At 40.3% G+C, this 21,566-nt stretch overlaps 1 protein-coding gene across 1 annotated transcript in view; it reads left to right on the forward strand.

Annotated features, from left to right (window-relative positions):
* The window catches only part of URB1 (URB1 ribosome biogenesis homolog), a 45,431-nt gene continuing 23,865 nt past the window's right edge, over positions 1–21,566 (forward strand). Inside the window, 17 exon segments of the mRNA XM_068689298.1 lie at positions 1–227; positions 347–486; positions 1,832–1,983; positions 3,724–3,856; positions 4,587–4,683; positions 6,072–6,157; positions 6,503–6,628; positions 7,711–7,841; positions 8,993–9,188; positions 10,471–10,608; positions 10,980–11,153; positions 11,784–11,934; positions 14,467–14,589; positions 16,385–16,497; positions 17,215–17,334; positions 20,322–20,438; positions 21,099–21,237. Of these exon segments, the coding sequence (XP_068545399.1) occupies positions 83–227; positions 347–486; positions 1,832–1,983; positions 3,724–3,856; positions 4,587–4,683; positions 6,072–6,157; positions 6,503–6,628; positions 7,711–7,841; positions 8,993–9,188; positions 10,471–10,608; positions 10,980–11,153; positions 11,784–11,934; positions 14,467–14,589; positions 16,385–16,497; positions 17,215–17,334; positions 20,322–20,438; positions 21,099–21,237 (2,281 nt within the window). The 5' untranslated portion in view covers positions 1–82.

Below are 21,566 nucleotides of genomic sequence, written 5' to 3' on the forward strand. Positions count from 1 at the left end.
GTTCATCCCCCTTTTCCCCTCAGCTCCGGCCGCAGGAGGCCGCTTCTTCCTGCCGGGCCGCATCCGGGGCGGAGGCAGCGACATGGCGCCCAAGCGGCGCGGCGTGCCCGGGGATGGGGCCGGGGCCGGCGAGCCGGCGGCCAAGCGAGCCCGGGGCGAGGAGGAGGGCGAGTTCACCGGTGTCCGCTTCAAGGCGCTGCTACGGGACCCCAGCACCGCCGGGAAGGGTGAGGGACCCCGCTTTGGGGTCGTGGGGGTGGGGGACACCGCGAGGGGCAGGTGATGGAGCCGCCGTCCCCGGCTGGCTGCAAGCGCCCCTCATGCGGAGCTCGCCGCTGTCTTGCAGGGCTGGAAACCTTCGTGTCCTTGGCGAAGGAGCTGCCGGCTGCCCAGCGCTACGACGTGGTGGAGGGCTACGTCAAGATTTCCGTGGAGTGCGCCGAAATTTTCAAGCTGCTGGATGGGGAGAGGAAGCCGGAAAGCGAGGTGAGCACTGAGGTGATCCCTGACTGGGAGCAGCGCTGCCAGAGAGATGCTCTGCAGCATAAATAACCCTGATAACACTTAGCTGTGTGGTTCCTTTTTATTAAATTTTTCACTGGAAGTCACAGTGGCAGAAGCATTGGTCAAATGGGAGATGGCCTCTCCATGCTAAAGACATCCCTGTATTTAATGTGCAGCACAACCAGCAGTCCAGCCAAAATTAGCCTCTTACAGGTCTTTAACTGTCAACAAGAGACCATAAATAAAATTAAGGGGTAAACAGAAACAAGTACACAACAATAAAATAGTCTGCTGAAAACAGTTATTCTCCTAACTAGACATTTCCCTGACACACCAGCATGTCCAAGAAGCCACTGCTAAATTTGACATTGTTTTTATCATCTGAGCTTGACACAGTTTGTCTTCCTCAGAATAAGATGAATAAACTAAATAATTAAAAAGCTCTTTTCATAGTGAGCACCGTGGCAACATTATTAACTTAAGTCTGCTTACAATATAAAATTTGATGCTCTTCACTTTAATCTCCGTGTGTCGGTCTTTGCATTAGTTTGTCATTTCTGTCTATGTAATGACAATCTGTGTAATCACAACCACGTTCAATTAAATGCTTTCTTCGAGATCCTTTTACTAATGGAGGCTAATACGTGTAATGAATACATTCCCCTCGCAGAGTGGACTCCAGTTTCAGCCAGGAGTTCATTATGAAGCTGGAGCAGTTCACATGGTTTCCTTCAGCAGATTTCGTTGTGCACTTAGTAACTGTTCCCTCTTACAGCTTAGGTTCATCAGCCCTAGGTCTTGGCCTCCAATTTAAAAAGATCCATCCAGCCTGTGCTAAGATTTATGCTGCAGTCAGCTTTTGCCTTCCCAGAAGCTGCTGTTGTGCATACAGATAAATCATGCATGTGCACGTAGGTCTCCATTCACATGTGAAGAAGGACCCCTTTTTCTTGTTTGTCCAGGGTTGTCCAGGCCTTCAGTCAGCACATATGGTGTGGGCTTCCAAACAAAGTTGCCCTTTGAATTTCATTAGTTTAGCAGCTGTAAAAAAAAAAAAAAGGAGTTGTCTGCCCCTCTGTCTGACTCTCTGGTCTTCATATAGTGTCTGTATAGGGGCTTTCTTGAAGATTCACACTCTCAGAATTGATCCATTAGAAAAGGAAGCATTTAGGAGAGAATTCAGAAGTTAACTTTGCCTTCATATTTGGAAGTTTTCCTCTTGTGGTAGGGTTACTCTTTTTAAAGGCATTTTTTACTGTTTGCTCAGCTAACAGTGTCAAGCCCTATCTGATATTGAAATATATTAATATATTTATGTATTTTACAGATGATTCTAATCTTTCAAGCCCTGGAAGCCATTTTACTGAGGACAGCCAGCGACCTCTCCCATTTTTCTGTTGTGGGAATGAACATAGTCAAAAAGATGATTCATACTTACATGCGATTGATCTATGCTGCATTGTATTCTGAAAATTACAGGTAAGTCTTCTCCATAGTGTTGAGGAGAATCTCTCAGTTGCTCTGCATTGGTCCCAAAGGGCTGTCTGGGTCTTGCACATAAATACAAGAAACTGCAAAACTCAGCCTGACTTATTGCTAATGATCCACTGTTACTTAATGATTTTGTTCCACATTTTGTAAAATCATTGCACATGGAAGTCTTTCCAAGGTTTCCAGTCCACAGACATGACCATGCTTCCTAGACCACTGAGCTGATCTCACTGCAACAAGTGTTTTAACTGCACATACAATTCCAAATGTGTGTGGATAGGTATATTGTAAAATAAACTTTGAAACTGCACAAGATTTGCACTTATGAATAATGTAAAGATTACAACTTCTGGAGAAACCTGTCTAGAACCTGCACAGTGATGCCATCACACATATTTGTGGTGGCATCCTTTTTTTCAGTAACAAAGCTGCCCATGCTGAAAAGTTTTTGATATTTTGTCAGTTGCTTTTTCATAATGTTCTTCATAATAAAAATACGTAGAACGTGAGCATCGTAAAATAATATGCTCTGCTTTTTCTGTGCTACCTCGTGGATGTGCAAAGGGGTTTTTATGCTAGTGATACGTCTAGATAGGATCTCTGCTTTCATCATATTGCTTTCTTACAGATTGTCCATGAGTGGAAAATCATGGACAGACTCCAAAACTCTTACACAGTAGTGGCTGTTCAGGTGATGGAGGACTTCATGCTTGTGCCTGATGGCTGTGTCAGTGTTCCCATTGAAATAAATTGCAGATTTCAATGGAATCTGGGAGTCCTTAATTTTTGGCACGTTATTCCTTTTATCTTACTTTATGAGATGAATATCCAACCTCCCACTGCAGCTTAATTTTTGGGAAGAATATAAGTAGGCATTCCTTTTTCCCTTCTTCCCTCTCCCCTCCTCCCCAGTTGCTATTATCATGGCCTAAACAATAGTTTTGATTATTTAACTTCCCTTCTAATTTCTCAGGCAAATATTCCCAGTGGTCAGTGAGCAAGAATCCAAACAGAGTAAATCTTGGGATTTAAATCAATGTCAAGAACATGGCTCCTGTGCTGCATACTTAAGTGCAAGAAAATTGCCATCATTCAACTAGCACAACACCAAAGAATAAACAAATACAGTTTTTCTTTGGTCTGTGCAATGCATGTCATTATCTTTAATATCAGTTTTAGTTCCTATGGACCTGTTTGTGGCAGTGCATAAGCGATTTTGTACAGAGGCCTCAGTCCTGCAAAATATGCTTGGAAGAATAAGCTGTTCTTTAAAAAGAGTTCTTTATAAATATGTATAAATATGTATAGATATGTATAAATATGTATAAATATGTATAAAAATGTATAAATAATGTAAATGTATAAATAATGTTCTTTAAAAAGAGTTCTTTATAAATAATGTAATAATGTTTGTTTGGTCTAAATTTGTATTGTGATGTATAAATAATTGGTTACATGTTCAATTAAAGCTCCAATCAACTACAGCAAGAGGTTTGTGTGAGTGGGGATACTCTCCTAGTGGCTGTCTTGATTGTTCATGTTGGGACTGGCTCTGCAAATTGCTTTATGCCTGAAACATCTGAAGGCTTGGGTGGATGTCAGAGGAGGATTGGGATAATTTATTTTGTTACAAAATCATCTTTCTTTCCATTTTAATCTCTTGGGTTGGTGGTTTGCATAGCTGTCGTCCCGGAAATAACTTGCAGGTTGTCCTCTGTTTCATTTTAGGATGAGCCGAGTGTGCCTTACCCTGTTGTCAGCAATGGTGGCTCAGGGGCCGGATTCAGCAAGGGATGTGTACAGCCACTTTGATTTCAATAACAAATCTCTGCCTGGATTAGTGAAGAAAAGAGATAAGAAGGTAAATTAAATGTCTGTCTGTGGGTGTGCCATGGGATGCTATGCCTTGGCTCCCATCAGTTTTCTTCTACCAAGTTATTTAAAACTAAACTGTTGCCAAAGACTCTCTTGCCATATTTTCATCTGCAAGAACGTGCCTCTTCCTTCCTGTCCTGTGTCAGGCTGAAATGCTTCTTGATTGTTTCTAATAGGCAGCAGAACTGATCTATAGGGCAGGAGTTTCCCATCTCCTTATGTAGGAAATCCCCAGGGCATGTTTCTGAGTCTTTGCAGTTGTGGGATATCTGGCAAGCACCCCGAGGTACAGCTTGCTTCGTTTTTCATCCCATGCTGATTGTTTTCATCTTGTCAGGGTGCAGAGCTCCTCAGGCTAACCTTCTTAACACTGCTATATAGTATTTACTGCTTAACATCAAATGGCCTTATCTGTTTCTAATAAGCTCTGATGAAATATAAAAGGTGGGCTACCCTTTTCTGGCTTTTCACTGGCTAAAACAGAGTGAAAGTGGTGGTAAACTTAAGAAAACTAATCAGTGATTGGTTTATGTGAAGAGTTAAGTCTTTTTTTTTTTCAATGCAAGGATTGCAGTTTGGCCCCACTGAAATAAATGGAGGTTCTGCAGTTGTTTTAATGGAGAGAGGATTGATACAATGATAATGAATTGTTACAGATTGTACAGAACTGCAAAATTAATACTGCATACCAATGATACTTTCTTTCTTTCTTTAAGGGGAGACCTGATGTCCGTATGGCCTACATTCAGTTTGCTCTCTCCTTTTTAATTGCTGGTGACAATGCAATCTTGGTACAAGTGCTGGAATTAAAAGGTATTTCACAACTGCTTACATTTATTTTAAGGTAGAGTCCTTTAAAGATGATAATAAATATGAGCTATTTCAAAATGTGAACCAGTTAAAACAGCACTAATAAGATAACAAAGCATATTTTTATTTTTGTTACACGAAAAACTTTAAACTACTTCAGTATTTTAGTAAGTGCCTCTTTTACTTGAGAATAACATTTTGTATCTGAAAAGGCAGTGCAAAAATAGAAAGCCCTTGATCACACAGATCTAAAAAAAGTAAATGTAATACAACTTTTGAGGCCAGAGAGCCAATAAACAGAAAAAAACTACATGGCCTCTAGACTTGCTCATAACACATACTGGATGTGTTTTATTATTACGTTTTTTTGAAAAGCATTGAAGATGAAGTCTGCACTTACTTTAGTTTCCTTTCCGACCTCATGCAGGCCAACTCTTGTATACTCTCTGAGACTGTTTTTTGTCAGTGTTTCAGGAGACCTATGTAACGTCATTTGCATCCTTTTTGGAAGCATTATATGTAAGCCCAGTGTGTATCTCTTGGAGAAGGGGTCCAAACTGACCTGACAAGGATCCAGAAAGTCAAATCCTACATACACTTTATGAAAACTTGATCCCTTATGTGCTCAAGTTGAATGTAAGACTTATGTTGGCTTCCATGGTTTGAAAAGTACTGCTGATGTTTCTCAAGCAGTGAATTACTGCCTTTGGTGTGGTTATGAAGGAATTCAAACAGGACTTTAAAATGGGACATCTGTTAGCTGGAATTCATTTCTTCTTTGGTAAGGGAGTAAAACCAGGTCATAACTATTTACTTTTATTGTTCACGCTACCCTGTGAGCTGCAGATTTCCTTCAGTTGCTTGCAGTTCAGTTCTTTCAGATCAGGGGATGGCAGTTTACAGTGTGCTGAGCCAGTCAGCCCAGCTGGCTTTCATTACCCTGTCCGGGACATTCCAGTTCTCTAAACTTGGAACGCACAGGTGAGCTGAAAGTTGATGTAGTTTTAGATGTAACCTGCAAACTTTTGAGACTCATCCAGTGAAACAGTTGTGAGCCCATCAGTGGAAAGGAAGCCCATCATTAACTCAAGTTCAAATACTGCACAGCAGATTGGGACCTGAAATATATTTGAAGTTGACAGATGGCATTAATAACTGAGCTGGGAAATTAGCTAGTTATGCTGAAAGTAAGTTTGGCAGCATTACATATTTGTCACTAGTTATAGATGCATCATCATTTTGAACTCTTACTGCAGCCTTTTGGTTCATTTTTAAAATAACAGTAAAGTAAATAGTATGACATTGAAGAGAAATGGGGATGAATTCACTGAAGTGTTTTAGTATGAAAATAGCTTTCACATCTTCACTTAACGTTTGAAATGTCGTCTTAGATTTCATTCCAGATATTCTTCGTTCTGGAATAAAGGAAGACAAAGTTTCTACTGTCAATCTTCTACTCTCCACACTGAAAACTAAGGTATGATATATACTTGAAATGTCTTTGCCTCCTTGTTTTCTGTTCTCTTTGCTGCTGGAAACAATTTGCACAATTTCTCATAAAATACACAGCTCTTCAGTATGTTGGCACCATGCTGCTGCAAACTGCTGAAAGTTTGTCTGTGTCCATTGCTGATGCTACTTGTTGGAGGTTGATAGCTTGGCCATAATACTGTTTGAGGACTGCAACTTGTTATGTCTTTCTGATGTCCTCTTTGAAAGTGAGTCATTGCGCAGATAGTTAAAGATTTTGTGGAATGTTGCTAATTTGCCATTATTTTGCGATAACTTATAATAAAGTGTTTTTTTTTCTAATTCATTTCAGGTGGTTCAAAACAAAAATGTCACCAAAACACAGAAGGTGCGCTTTTTTACTGCAGAAGTGTTGAATCACATAGCTTCACTTTACAGGTGGAATGGGATTACTGATGTCAGCTCGGCAGATTTCAAGGTCTGGTAGCTTGTTTCTTGTCAGTTATATTCATTATCTTGCCTTTTTTCTTCTTCTGTGTTCAGCCCATGGGTTTTCAAATATCTAGCTGTGGTTAGGTAACCAGGAGTTCAAGAGGAGAGATCTGCTGGGGCTACTGAAAAAGAAATATTGAATATTGTGCTCCATTGCCTGGACACATTGATGTCTCTATAGGATAATATGCTAGGAGCAGTTCTTACTATGTGCCTCATTTCCATCCTACAGACTGATCTGATATGAGATCTAAACTTCCAAGATAGTTGCCAGCCTTTTCAACTTGCACAGTTTGAGAGGCTTGCACAGTTTCAGAGGCTGGCAGGGTTTCTAAGGGTTGAGCTGTAGTTGATTCTGCTAGGCCACAAAATCACATTCCTAAAGTAATGTAAAAGATTAATGGAATCTGGGTTCACTTCTTTTTCTTCTTTTTGATAGGTAGGGGTATTTGGTTACTTCTTCCATTTTTGTACAGTGACTGTAAAGGCATTCATACCCTACCTTCTTTCCCGGAAACATTGGCAAATTCAGTGCATCGTTAGCTATCCATCTTTCTTGTCCTATAGTAAAGTTGTTCCATATTCTGCCAAATTGGCCTACACTGCTTTACACTGAAGGCTTCAGTGACTTATTTTTTGTATTTCTGAACTTTGTCATACTGAACCTGCCTGTAAGGTTGTAAGTTTGTAATTTTACACCCTTGTCTTCAAAATCCCAGTGTGGCCTTTCCCCAATTTACATAAGTTATATATCACTACTTTTCTGTAGCTTCACTTTTCTCTGTCTTCTCTGTCTTCTTAACAAAAGTCCTAAGTCAGTAATGTCCTGCAGATAGTACATATTTACCTAAGTTTGTGAGGTTTGCTTTCTGTGAAACAAATACTGTAATATTTAATGTGTTTAATACAGAAACTGAAACTTGTTAATCTGAACCTAAATTAAACTTTCTTTTAGCATCTCTGTATAAAAGGAGCTCCATAAAATTTATAGAAGAGTGAAACTGAGGCAAGATTTTCTTTGTTGATACTGAAAATCATGTCTTTTTTACTCCTTTTTGATTTTTCTAGGTAACTAAAGGTTCTGAAGATGTGGGAAAATTGATGGTACGAGAACTTGTTCATAATTTCTTGATGGACCTCTGCTGCTCTCTGAAACATGGCATAACTTTCTATGATCCGAGTCTTGGAACTTCTGGAAGGTAAATGACCAGTAAGCTGAGATTATACATGTGCTTTGTGCTAGCAACAAGAAAGCCATCACTAGTTTTCTTGTCTGCCTTTCCAGGCCCTTGCAAGTTAACTTTGCTTAATTTTACTTCTGTCTCAGCAACTTGTAGTACAAGAAAGAAATATATTGTTGTTTTTTGTTTTGCTTTTATTTTTAATTTCACAAGATCAAACTACGATATCTCCTTATGCCTCTGCCTACTGGAGTAGAGAGTGTTCAGCTATATTCGTAGGGTTTTGGAGGCACTGGTTGTGTTTCTCTGAGCCATTTTAATGAATGACTAGATACCAGGTCTGTTTTGTAAGGTTTGATTCTGGACCACAGGTTTGTGGTGTGAAAATAAAATACCAAAGCTGCAGTGTAAACCAGATGATAAAATATCTAATCTAATTTATATATGGTAAAACCAGATGTGGATGTGGTTTATCCTAGAACTTGGCAAAATGTCACTGTTGATTTCAGTAATGCCAGAGTTTGGCCTGCAACACCTCATCTTGAAATACTGTTTTACCTTACTGTTTCCACTGGGTAACTAGTTAAAATATATGTACACTGATACTTTAATTCATCGAGAAAACAGTTTAGACTCTTGTGATTCTATGGAGGGACTACCATAGGATGCCTCAGCTTCATTATGTTAGCTGGTCAATGAAGGCAGTAGACCATAGTAGCAGGTACTGAGTGGTGCTAGAGCAAAATTTTAACTGGTATTAACCTGATATTTTCTCTTTGCTTAGGGACATACAGAAAAAAAAAGGGGGGGGGAGGGGAGGAGAATTGAAAGAACAATGAATGCTTTCAAGTTTAATATTAAAGCTGTAATAGTACATTTTCAGCTTCGTGAAGTTTGGTTAGAGTGTTTGTGAAACATTGTGGTTTTAGTTAAAGGTAATTACTGTTTGTCTTGAAAAAAAAATAGAGGTAACTTTAGTTCTTACTTTTCTCAAGATAAACTCAGATTATGTGAACAGTTTGAGAGATCTTGCCTTGGATTTGTCCCAGTGACAGAGGCAATTTAACTTTTTGCATTGCAGTATTAACTTGGAGTTGTAGAGTTAGAATTGCATGTATTGAAGTGAGGATTTCTTTCTTAAAAAATGTTTTTTTTTTAATCTTTGATAGGGGAGGAAATGTGGTGCTTCTGCGCTTTCTGCTTGGTTTAAAAACTGCAACAGAAGATGAAATGGTTGCTGATCTTGTGGTGAATATTCTTAAAGTATGTCCAGATCTATTGAATAGGTACTTCAAGGAGACCCAGTATTCCTTTGTTCCTAGAGTGAAGTCAGCTTGGATGGACAATATGAAGTTACTCAAAAAGGTAAGAGTATGAAAGATGCATACCACTTCTAAATAGAAATGTGCAACTCCAATACTTTTCTTTTCCTCTGAAAACCAGAATAGTGTTGACTAAGCAATACTGCAGAAATACCCCTAATCATAATAGGAAAGATGGTAAAGTCAGACATTCCTGACCTAGTGAAAAGTTACCAAGCAAAGGACCTTTGACTGGGAAGCCTGCCTTTGCAGTTCTTACAGATAGATATTATAATGCATTACAAGTGCTGCCATTGCCATGTAAAATTTATTATAGTTTGGGTGCTGTTGCCATACAGGACCCAGTCAGCCTGTGGTGTGGCCATGTTAGGTATAAACTAACAGAATTGTTTTTAACTTAGACCAGGTCCTCCTAGTGAAGAGTTTCACTGGAATGAATCAGCAAATAAGTTGAAGATCAGGGGGTGTTTTTTATTTTCGTATTAGAAACAGCTGTTCTGTTTAGGAAGAAACTCACTTGTTTGAAGATATATTGTGTTCACAGCTGTAAGTGAACAGTATTTTAGGAGAGTTTATTAAAATCACTAAAAAGGCAGACAGGCACAGAGTTTCGTAACTAATTGTTTTAAAACAAACCAGCATTGAGGAAGTTAGGTGATCGAGTTTTAAGTGAGTTAAAAGGGAAGGACTTAATGGCTCTGAAATAACACCATCAATTACTGTGGACATGTTAGGAAAGAAGCAGCAGGATGCTGTTAAATGTCAAAGTTAGTAAATGAAGGGGGGAGAAATGGCATCCTGTTTTCTGTGGGTGCGAAGGAAAATGAGCTGTGGCTCAGAGCCATAGTTGCTTTAAAAAGTGTAGACAGAGTGAGCTGGAAGGTCATTTGCTAAAGAGCCCCATTTAGAGCAGGAGGCTGTATAAACATTTAACTAAACCAGGAAGGAAGAGATGGGCATAAGAAATAGCAGGATACCTCATGTTGTTGATACAGTTTTTGAGATATGGCAACATAGAAGCCTAGCTAGAAGAAACTTCTGTCCTTTCCGAGTATTCCTCTGCCTCTTTGCTTTAGCTTGAAGTGAGGAAGTGCGACCTGTAATCTGGTAAAAAGTGTTGGCTTGTAGCAGGGGTGCAGGTTGCATGCAGATGTTTCATTTCATTGAACAGCCTGAGGGGGATGCTCTTTAGCATTTCTGTTTAAAAGTTGATATTTAGTGCTGTCACCTATGTTTGAAAAGTCAGAGCTCTTTTGTAAATCATTCCTCAGAAGAAGCTGTTATCTCTGTGACTGTTAATTTTGATTAATCTGTTTTTATTTCAGATCTATGAGGTTCAACCAGAGATTTCCAACTCTTTTAAGACTTCGGAGTTCATTCCTCTTCCCAGGTTGCTTTCTATGGTGATGGTAACGACAGTCCCTGCAGTGTGCAATAAAATAATGTTCACCCAAGGACTAAATGTAAGAGCAGCTTATATTTCAGTGGATTTTTATGTCCTAATTAATACTGTTTGACTTAAGTATGGGATCATCCAAGAAGTTTAAGTTGGTTAAAAGTTTTATATGGTCAATTGCAGCAAAAAGCTGGCATGGGGAAGCACTGGAACATGAACTAAAACCTATTGGTACTGCTTCCAGCAGGTATTCTCAAGCACCAGTTCTGCCAATGCTCCCTAGCAGTTTGGGCTGGGAATCTGAAAACCTACAGATTCTCTCCTGCAATCCAAAGCTTAGAAAGTAATTAATTCATTAGCAAATGTTAACATACAGAGAACGTTCAAAGCAGTAAGAAGAGTTACTGAAATATCATGAATTCAATTTCCCTCTTCCAGTTACCCAGCAAAGTAGTGAAGCACAGCATACTGTCACTTGTGTCAATGGTTCTGAAAAGAGCTTTGAAGAATATTGAGTACTGCTTGAATGAAGAAACTTGGCAAAAATCAGAAATCTACTCACTGTCAACGATGCAGGAATTTGTACAGCTGTACAGAGAAGCCATCAGCAAGGTACAAAGTAAAAAGGCAGTTGGGGTCTCACATGAGTCATTACGTGGCAAGTACCTACTCCTCTGCACTTTCTCCCTAAGTGGTTGTGGCCTGAAAGCAAGGAGATGGTGTCTTGGCGGGGGGGGAAGCTGTGGTTTAAGAAATGTTAATAACTGGTAATGGAAATAGACTAATTTTCTTACAAATCTGGCTGATGGAAATATGAATAAAACTTTGTTGTCAGACAGATTTGTAACATCGGCAGCTGTTGTGCTGCAAATGAGTTTCAAGAGCAGGGTCAGAAGCAAATTCACCTGTTTCAAGTAAATTGAAGTCAGCAGAGTTTGTTCAATTAAAAGTTACTAGACAAGGTAGCCTTAGAGATGAAAATATGCCATCCAGATAGAAGAAGAAGAAAAAAATAATTTTTACAGGAATCTTTTTCAATAAAATGTTCTTTCATGTATTTATGTTATGCAGAATTGAAGGTAAACTACTTGATTTCAGATCTTTTTCAGAGTGAATAGAAGATCAGTTGCAAACTTTGTGAAGAGCAGCAGCTCCTCATGTTGGCTGGTTGTAAAGATTTTCATTGGAGTGGCTTTGTCTCACACAGGAGAGTTAACACAGTTTTTCTCCGTTTTCTTCTAGCTTTTACCAGACATGAACAATATAGTAGCTGTTTGGCAGTCCCTTCTGAAGCAAGGGAGCGAACGTCCTGATGGGCAAGGGGAGAAAAGGGAAACTGCTGTTTCCACTGTGGAAGAAACGACTGAGACAGCAGAAGTTGCTGAACAACATGGTAGGCAAAGCAGGTGAAGTCATCACATCTTACATGTGTGTGAATGGGTGGTGTAAAATCCTGTCCCCGTGTAAGGCAGTTCACCAGCAGAGTCCAGATACCAGCCATACATTTACTACTCAGCTTTGCTTTGTTCAGTTCTTCAGGCAGTTTAATTCTGACCGTTGTCAGAATTGCCTAAAACAGTTTTACATAAATGAAGGCTGGCATTGCTCCTGGGAGGTTAAGCAGTGTGACTTTCTGCTGTTGCAGCATCACAGAATACTTGAGGTTGGGAGGTACCTCTGGTGATGACCTGGTCCAACCCCCCTGGTCAAACAGGCCATCTAACAAGGTTGCCCAGAACCTTGTCCAGTTGGGTTTTGAAGATCCTCTATGGAGGGAGACTCCACAGCCTCCCTGGGCAACCTGTGCCGTTGCTCCATCACCCTCAAAAAAAAAAAAAAAAAAAAAAGTGTTTTCCTGAGGTTCAGATGGAGCCTGCTGTGTTTCAGTTTGTGCCCTGTCCCTCTTGTCCTGGCACTGAGCACCACAGAAAAGAGCCTGGCTCCATCTGTTTTGCACCCTGCCTTCAGTTATTTATAGACATGGATGAGAACACCCCTGAGCCTTTTTGCTGGGCTAAACAGTCCCAGCACTCTCAGCATTTTCTCATGAGAGAGATGTCCCAGTCCCTTAATCACCTCTGTGACCCTTCCCTGGACTGTCTCCAGTAGCTCCATATCTCTCTTGCACTGGGGAGCCCACAACTGGATGCAGCATTCCAACTGTGGCCTCACCGGTGCTGAATTGACAGGAAGGATCTCCTTCTATAACCTCTTGGCAACGCTTTGCATAATGCAGCCCAGGACACCGTTTGCCTTCTGTGCTGCAAGGGCACGTTGCTGGCTTGTGTTCAGCTTGGTGTCCAGCAGCATCCCCAGTTCCTTTCTGTGAAGTGCTTTCCAGTTGGGTGGCCCCCAGGACGTGCTGGTGCCTGGGGTTGTTCCTCCCCAGGCGCAGGACTTTGTAGTTCCCTTTGTTAAACTGAACCCTTCTGTCCTTGATCCTCCTATGCTAGAACAAGTATTTTGCTGTGACACAATAAAACAAGCAGGGGAGCTGAAAAATCCCTTTGGGTGATTTAGTCTGGCATGTTATTTTACCATGAGATCATTTTTTTGGGAAGCAGCTAGTTACTGTGGCTATACAAATGCTTGCGTTGCTGTAAGCACAGGAGTGGAAACATGCAAATTCTGGAAGAGGAACAGAGGGTTGTTGTGGAAGGCTTCAGTTTTATTCTCACAAAAACAGTGTTCTTACTGAAGGACTTGCAGGGAACTGGAATTTTTAGTACTCCTCTGTAGCTTGGCTAGCAGCCTGCAGTGGTTTGCTTATAGGCTGAAGATAAATCTACAGACAGCTTTGTGCCCTTGACAGGGCATGCTCCACATTGAGACTTTCTGGAGCAGAGAGTTCTTCAGAGAATGTCCTTCTGTGTGTGACTTCAGGCAGTGGATTAGTTCTCAGTGCTGACCCTCCAAGGCTATTTACTGGTAGAGTGCCTGCTAAAACCAATGGAGCAGCTATTTTTTTTTTAAGAGCTGTAGCTTTAGTTTCTTTTCATGCTAGAATGCTAATATTCTATTAGTTACTCTTAGTTCACCTTTTGCAGCTTTATTTGCACTATGGCAACCAGAAATTTCTCTTTTAATGGAATTTGAGACTCAGGCAAACAATGACAACGTTTGTGTATGGCATCCATCCAGTTCTTCATGGCTCCCTGAGGGAGAGCTAGTTAGCAGGAAGAAGATAAGTGTTAAAAAAAAGTTCTGGCTGCCTTTCATTTATTTTGCTTCCTCTCATTAGTAACTGGATAACAAGTAGCTTTTATGCATCCTCATGTTATAAACCGAAAGAATATTTAGCTGCTGAAATAGCTTCTCGTAAGAAGTAAATGGCTGCCTTAGCTGGGGTTGTCATTTCTCTCTTCCAGATACATTTTGTCATCCTTCTGTCAAGATATCTTGAAAAAGAAATAAGGGAAAGAAATAAACCTTTAACTGAACTAACAAATTAGTGTGTTGGCTTATGCCCTTCCCCAGTCGAACCTACCTGGCATTTGGTTAAAATAGTATCCCCGCAAAATAGCAGCCTGACTATCATCTCTTCCTTTCCTTTTTTCTGTTTTTCAGTCTTAAATTGAACAGCAGTGGGACTGGCTGGGTTCTTCTAGAGGCTGTTAAAACGTTGAGGTTACCTTCATCTGTGTGAGCACTTCAGAATCAAAATAAAAATGGCAGTTGTCACTTCAAGCACTGAATAAGTTGATAGAATATTTGTAAAATTAAAACAGGAATACTGGAAAAGGAAATTGGGGATTCCATAATGTGTCTTTTATTTCTGTTGTTAGTGAGGAAGATAAATGGTCAGTTCATAGCCGAGTCTATTGAAAATATTGTTAGTGTTTCTCATGATTGGTACTATAGGTGCCACACTGTTATTTCTTGATGTGAAGGAAGAAGGAATTAATTCTGCTAACGCTTGATTTAGGTTCAGATGATGCTGAGACGCTGTTCCTGAAAGCTGCATTGCTTCAGGTCATATGCCTTTATCAGAAGGTTGTGCCCCACTTGGTAGCACGGAGCAACTTTGATTTTAGCAAGCTCTTAAAAGGTATGTGATGCATATTCCTTTTACCTTCATTGGTGTCACTGGCTATTTGCAAAATAAGTTACTTCCACATTCTTCTTAACCACAATGATACAGATTTTGTTTTAACAGGGTAGATTGCAGAAAGTTTGGGGTGAAAGAGAATCATGTACCAATTTGCCAGTCTCCTCTGGAAAATCTTAGCATTCAAGTATATATATATATATATATATATATATATATATTTCCATTTGCTGTGTTGTTAATTGTTTTGTTTTTATTATGGTTTTTGGTTTTATTATGGTTTTGCAGCGTGTGGGGAGTAGAACAGCATTCTGTATGGCATTATGCTGTGAAAAACCCATATGAGGAAGCACGTTAGCAATATTGTTGTGTTTTGTCTCTGGTGTCGCGTTCACTGGGGGTATGCCTCTTCACACAGCAGGAGTCAACAGATGTCCTGTACCTGCTTAATGCAGCAAGGATGATGACCCACAAAATCATGGGCTGTGGATAAGATTTTCCAGTACTGCTTGTGGTACAATAAAGACAGCCGTTACTCTCTTCATTTGGAGGAGAGAGCAAAATGTTATTTGGGCATTATTGCTGTCTGTGGGCCAGCAGAGCTCATAGGCCACCAAATTAGAACAATTGTCCAAGTCCTAGGCAGGTCTGGGATTTATAAGAATGAAAGTTTTATATGAAAACCATGCTCAAAGCCTGTCAGAGGGGAAAGGGGTTTTAAACAAACAACCACCCCCGCCTCCTTCCCCCAAATCAGCTGTCTTATCACATAAATCCAAATCACGCATCCTGTTTGTCGCGTTACTTCTTCCACTGCTCTGCTTTTTTTCAAAACGGACAAAAGGCAGAACACCTTCTTGTGAGGCAGAAATCTCTTTGATGGTATGTTTTGTTACACAATAAAATAATTAAGTTGGAAAATAAAATGTCAGAAGGGAGCTTGGATATTTGTTTTGATGAAAGAGGATAAGGTAGACAATGATGTGGGGTAAATTAATCATGAAACTTCCCTCCTTTGGATTCCAGCTTGGGAGTCCTGTTGTTCCTTGCCCTGATTGAAACATGCTCTCCAAAGGCAGCATGTTTTTCTGCCTTGTATCAGTGTGTGCATTAAACAGCTGGTACTATTTTATTTGGTCTTGCTGTTGATTAGGCTTTTGATGTGATGCTGACTTTTTAAAGTTTACTGTTCTTTCTCTGATGTGGACCGCAAAGGTGCTATACAGACTATGAAAAGTACACTGCCGTCAAAGCTTTATACAGCTGATCTCAGACTGCAGTCAAAGTGTGGGCAAGTCAATTTTTGGAGCCCACTGCGAGGGTCTCTGCACAACTTTGTGGCCTGTAGGGTGAATAGTTGTGGTGTTATGCCATAGCAGTTGTGAGCAGATGATGAGAGTGGTGCAGGAAGAGATGTGAAGTTCAATTACCTATTAAAAATATTGTAATATTATAAGCATTAAGATCTGCTGTTGACTTAAATTCTATACTTTGGTCTTGGCTTCCAATAGGACGCAGCTTTTCAGGGTAGCTGAGACTGATAGAAGAGATTTTGTATTCTCATGCCCCAGCAATAGCTTGTGCCGGGCGCTGGTGTGACTCTTCCTGCTGGGTTCCAGCCTTAGATTGTCCAACCATGATAGGTTTGTCTGTGTGTGTGTAGGTCTCATGGTCTGGAAACTTAACGAATTGCCATTTTATCTCAGTGGTGTTTTGAAACCCTAAATGATGTAGTGTTCCTGATGATCTCAGTAAGATATTCCAAAGTTGATAATTTATTGCTTTCAAACCTCAGGTATCGTCACTGAACAGGGCCTCCGAGAGGAGGTCCCCCCTGTTCTGCAGTACCATATACTGAAAGTGGCATTGGAACTTCCTGCAAATAAATTTGCCTGGTTCAGAGTACAGGTAAGACTTCAAGGCAGATTTATGCTTCTTTAGCCCATAATCCTCAAATCCAGAACTGCCTGCTTTTAAACTAGTCCCAGTCTAGTTCTTTTAGAGGGTAACTCTTGTATCACCAGTAGAAATTACAGACTTAACATTAGTAAAGAATTCTTTCTGAGCTGAAGAGTTTTTAGCAAGGACAGAAATTTTTGTCTACCTAAAGAGGGCTGACAGGGTTCCTTCAGCTCTTGTTGTCCTCAGAGAACTGCAAAAGTAAGAATTTTCTGATTTGGGGAAATGGCTGGAGGATCGTCATTTGATATTCGGATAGTGTTTAGCATGCCTGTGACTTGTATTGTTTTCCTTTCTTTGAGGGTCAAGTTCAATCTCTTAAATGGTTACGGTACTGTCTTATTCAGACACGACTTTTAGGAAATCTGAATTCCTGGGGATAACAAATATAAGCAGAATGGATGATTGTGGAGAAAGGTGGCTTTATCTGGGACTCTTGTGTTAGCTGGTGTTTCTGCTACTCCTCTCTTCTCCCATTTTCCAAAAAAAAACCCACATTATACTTATATTCCTGGTTCACAGAATGCAATTATCCCATTAACTGCTGGCTTTGCTACTTTTGGGCATGTCTATAAAATCATATACTTTTTACATATCTGCTGTGGTGCAAAATAATCCTGTACAGTTCTGCAGTACCAAAGGAATTTTATTATATTTGTCTTACAGGATGTCTCTGAGACAGAAAAGACAGCCGGTGAAAAATCAGTATTTTATTTACTGATGAAAATGTTCATTACAAGTAACCAATCTCATCTGAAAATTTCAACCAAAAAGCTGATTATCAAGGTAAGTGTTTGATCTGAAATATCAGGATATTCACTATATTCCATTCATCTGAAATTTCAAGATCCTAAGAACTTTTCCTTAAAGTAGGTGGATACGTTTATTGTGTACTTGTGTGGACAACAGAGTCTTCTTTCCATTTACTGTGATTGTTATTAGAAATTGCTATAACCTATTAGCCAAGTACTCTATGAAAGCAAATGCTGTCAACTGAATTTGCTGCAACAGTTGATGAAATAGTAAGAAAAACATCTTCAGTGTTTGTCCATCCCCTAGGCTGAGTTAAATGTTACGATGTAGTTTGTGCCTGCAATGGCCTAGACATTTGATCAAGCAAAGATTAGTTTTGATCTTTTTTCTTTTTTTTTTCTTTTTTTTTTTTTTACCTTGATGTATTTAATCTGCGCTTTGTCACTCTTGCCTTGCTCAAGTCTTATGTTCGCTCTGCCCTTATAAAAATCTTGTTAGTCTGAATCAAGCTATGATTTAAGGAATGCTTTTGTCTTAAAATGAAATTAAATCCACTTCTGTGCATTTAAGTAGGAAAGATCTGACTTTCAGAAGTGCTTATCAACTACAAGTCTCAAGAAGACTGGGCATCTTTTAGTTCTTTTAGTAGGGATAGTCCTACATTAAAAACAAAACCAACCAAACAAGCTTTCTTTCTCCCTAAGAACAAACCTAAAAAGGTGTTCTGAGCCTTGACCATAATGTCCTGTAACTATAGTTGCATATAAGTTTATCTAGCTTCTCGCGTTTAATTTCTGCATTTAGCTTCAATTACAGGGCCCAATTGTAACATCCAGTACGCTAAACCAAAGTTAGAGTGATTTAATTAGGTTGTAGTTCCTTTGATCACTGCAGGAGATTAGAGGCAGGTTAACTTTGTCTTGCAGTGATGAAGAATATCTCAATCCAAAGCTACCCAGTGCAGTTTTTCTCATGTATTTGGATTCTTTTGCTGAGTGGGGTTGTGGGCTGCCTGACTCATTCTTGTTTCCTCTTTTACTTTCAGTCCATTTCATTTTCTTTTAGAGAAGACAGAAGCAGTGAAGTTAGGGCAGTTATGTCAGCAGAAAGGCTGCTAAGAATAGATGCTAATGAGTGTGTTTTGCTTATTTTTCAACACCGTGCTGTATAATCGGAAAGCATGTTTTTGGATTTCACATTCTGTTCCTGCCTGTTTTCATAAGAGCTGCAAGTGTATTTCTATTTTGAGACTCTGCCAAAAATAGTGAGTTATTTAAAAATGGATCTTTTTTCTTTTTCTTTTTTTTCCTCATTAAATGAATTATCCTGTCAGATTCTTGTAAGCAGCCGTGTTATTTTTATAGCTGCTGGGGTGTACACAGAGTAAATATTGAGCAAATGAGCTGTGATGGCTTTCTTTGTATTTGGGGTATGGGGAGAAACAAAGGCATGGATTCATCCTGCATAATTTCAGGCATCCAACGTAGGTGCCAGAGTTTGGAAGCTGGTCAAGGTTTCGTCTGTTGTTGGGAGTGAGGGACAGGCAGATACACCATTGTGTAGTTCAAATTGCCTGCCATCTGGATGGTCCTTAAGACAGCCATTCCTCCTCCTCTTCCTCCTACTCCTTTCTCTCACAGAGGGAGCAGAGGTTCGCCAAGTTCCTCATTTGGGTGTCTCAGAAAAGAGCCTGAATTTAGATAGGGTGAAAGTGGGCAAATTTTTCCAAATATGTTGACACTTGGGACTTGACTGTGGTAAAGCTGTGTCTACCTCCCCACCCAAGCCACCTACAGGTATGCCCAGACTTCTCTCTGAGCAGTGGTCGTGGCCTGCAGTTCATTTACTTTCTGTTTACCCATTCACCCAACTCTTTTCTGCACAAATAGCCTGATTTTGATTTAATTTAGCAATGATTTTTCTTTTGTAGTCCATTAAAAGTTTTCAGTAGCCTCTCAACAGGCTGTTTTAATGGTTCTGGCCTTTTTTTTTTTCCTTACTGTAACGACACTCTGGGGTCACAAAGAAGCACAACCCACTTAAAGCAGCACAGCTGGCTCCCCCGAAACAGCAAGAGTAAGGTTTGCTGAGGTGGAAGGGATGAATGCTCTGTGACCAAACAACTCGGTGGTGTTTGTGCTGACTGACTGCTGACAACAGCAGGACTTTGGTGTGTTGACCCAGGAGTCCTTCTGGCTCTTAGCCTTTGGGAGATCTTCCTTTCCAGTGTACATGTAAGGTGGTGCTGTGGTAGGTTCCTGTGTCCCTAGTGCTCGTTGAAGTCTTGCCTTCCAAATGCATAGGAAGGAAAGCTCATAGTGAGATCGTGACATGCTTGCTGTCTGTCAGGTGGACAGCTGCTGACAGCAGACTTGAATAGTGTGCATGTGGGATCCATCCCATACACGTGATCTGTGTGAGGACAGGAACAAGGCAGAGTTGTGCAGGGTTTGTGCTGCACACAGCAGCTGAGAGGAGGACAGGCTCTGAGAAGACAGGAGCAGAAAGAAGAAGCTGCTGTTAGCAGATTTTTCCAGTAGGGAGTAAGCTGTGTTTTGCCTCTTTGATCATTCTTGAAGACCTCTGTTCTCTTCCCCACGGCTGCTAGGACTGCTTCTTGCCCACTTCCTACAGAGCCTGTGTGTGTCTGGCAGAGCTTAGCAGGTTTCATTCATCAGCTGTAACCCACTCGTGCCTCTCCTCTCAGCTCTTCCTGGGAGAGCAGTAAGCAAAACAGCAATGATGAAGCCTTGGCCATAGTTAATCTGAGGCCAGCTGATTAAATCTTGGGAGGTTTGCTTTCATTTCAAGAAATGCATTCATTTTGAGACAGTTACGGAGTTAGAGTGGCCCTAATAAGTAGGAATAAGGCCTCTTGAACTGGGGGCGTGAGAGTGACAGCTACTTCTTTTCAACCACCTGCTCTTCGTTTCTTTCCAAGAAGAAAGCATGAACTTGCAATACAAAGAGATCTATATTTTTATTTATCAATTTTTACCCCCTTCTGTTTTTCTGGACAGGTTTTACATGACAGTGGAGTGTTTGAGTACACATGGAAGGAACTTTCAATTTGGCTGGAACACTTGGATAATACAAAAGAAGACAAGAAGGAAGCAGTGATTCAATTTTTGGAAAGGGTAACAACTGTTCAAATTAGCTGGATAAACAATGCCAGGAATAGCATTAATGGAAACTAATTATTTCGTTGCTGTTGTTGAGAAACCTCTCAGATCAGTGAATGAATTCTGAGAAAGGCAGTGCTTGTAATTCTTTACACAGAGCTGACAGCTTTGTCTTGGGTGGGAGGAGGGTGAAGTGATTCGGAGGAAAACTAAATCTAGAAAGATAAGTTGTTATTACAGGATTGTTGATGTAAGAGTAGAGCATTTGGGGTGGGGGGATAGCTTTTATCTCCTCTTCTTTACACAGTAATATCTTCCAAAATTATCAGACCTCAGAAACTGGTAGTCTTTTACAAGAAAAGTTGATGTTTCCTGTTTACTTTGCAGGATGTTAAATGCCCAGTGCTTCCTTTCCATAACAGCTTCCCCTGGGATTCAGTCTGTGGTAGTACTTCGGCTGCAAAATTGCAGTGGACCTTTCATTTTCCACTGGGCACAGGTCCAACGTGCAGTGGTAACCACAGGCAGATTCCCTCAGAAGCATATGGGAATTGTTCTCCTAAAACCTCCCTAGCTTCCAAGAGCTTTTAGCCCATAGTCTGTCTTAACAAATCATGGTTTCTGTGGACTTACTAGCCTATGCACTTACATTTATCTCTCAACCTTTGTTAACAGATCCTGCTAAAACTTGTGACAAACCCCTATCCATATACAGATAAAGCGGCAGACGTTGTCCAGGAGGCCAGCATGCTCCAAGTTAATATGTTTAAGCAAGACTCTGATAACGTCAGCATCCCCATCTCTCACATTGATGGTATGTGGCAATTCCCTCAACAACAGGGTGCTCTGGGACTTTGTGCTAAATCTTCTAGCTGTAGTCAAGCAAACTGAAGACTGATAACCATAGAATTCTTGCTTAAGTATATATTTGTAGGAGTTAGGCTTCTGGCTATATTTAGTATCAAAAGTAGAAGTCTGAACTGTAAAGTTACGTCTTTGCCCAACAAAGTAATTTCTGATGCAGCTATGGTTTTCTAGCAGTATTTTAAATCTCTCTTCAGGGTCCTGCAGCAGCATTTTCTGACTAAAATGAAAGCTATTATATCTCCTCCCCTGGGGCTGCTCATCTCCATTCATCCGTGA

This window comes from Anas acuta, chromosome 1, assembly GCF_963932015.1.
Source record: "Anas acuta chromosome 1, bAnaAcu1.1, whole genome shotgun sequence".
Taxonomy (NCBI): domain Eukaryota; kingdom Metazoa; phylum Chordata; class Aves; order Anseriformes; family Anatidae; genus Anas; species Anas acuta.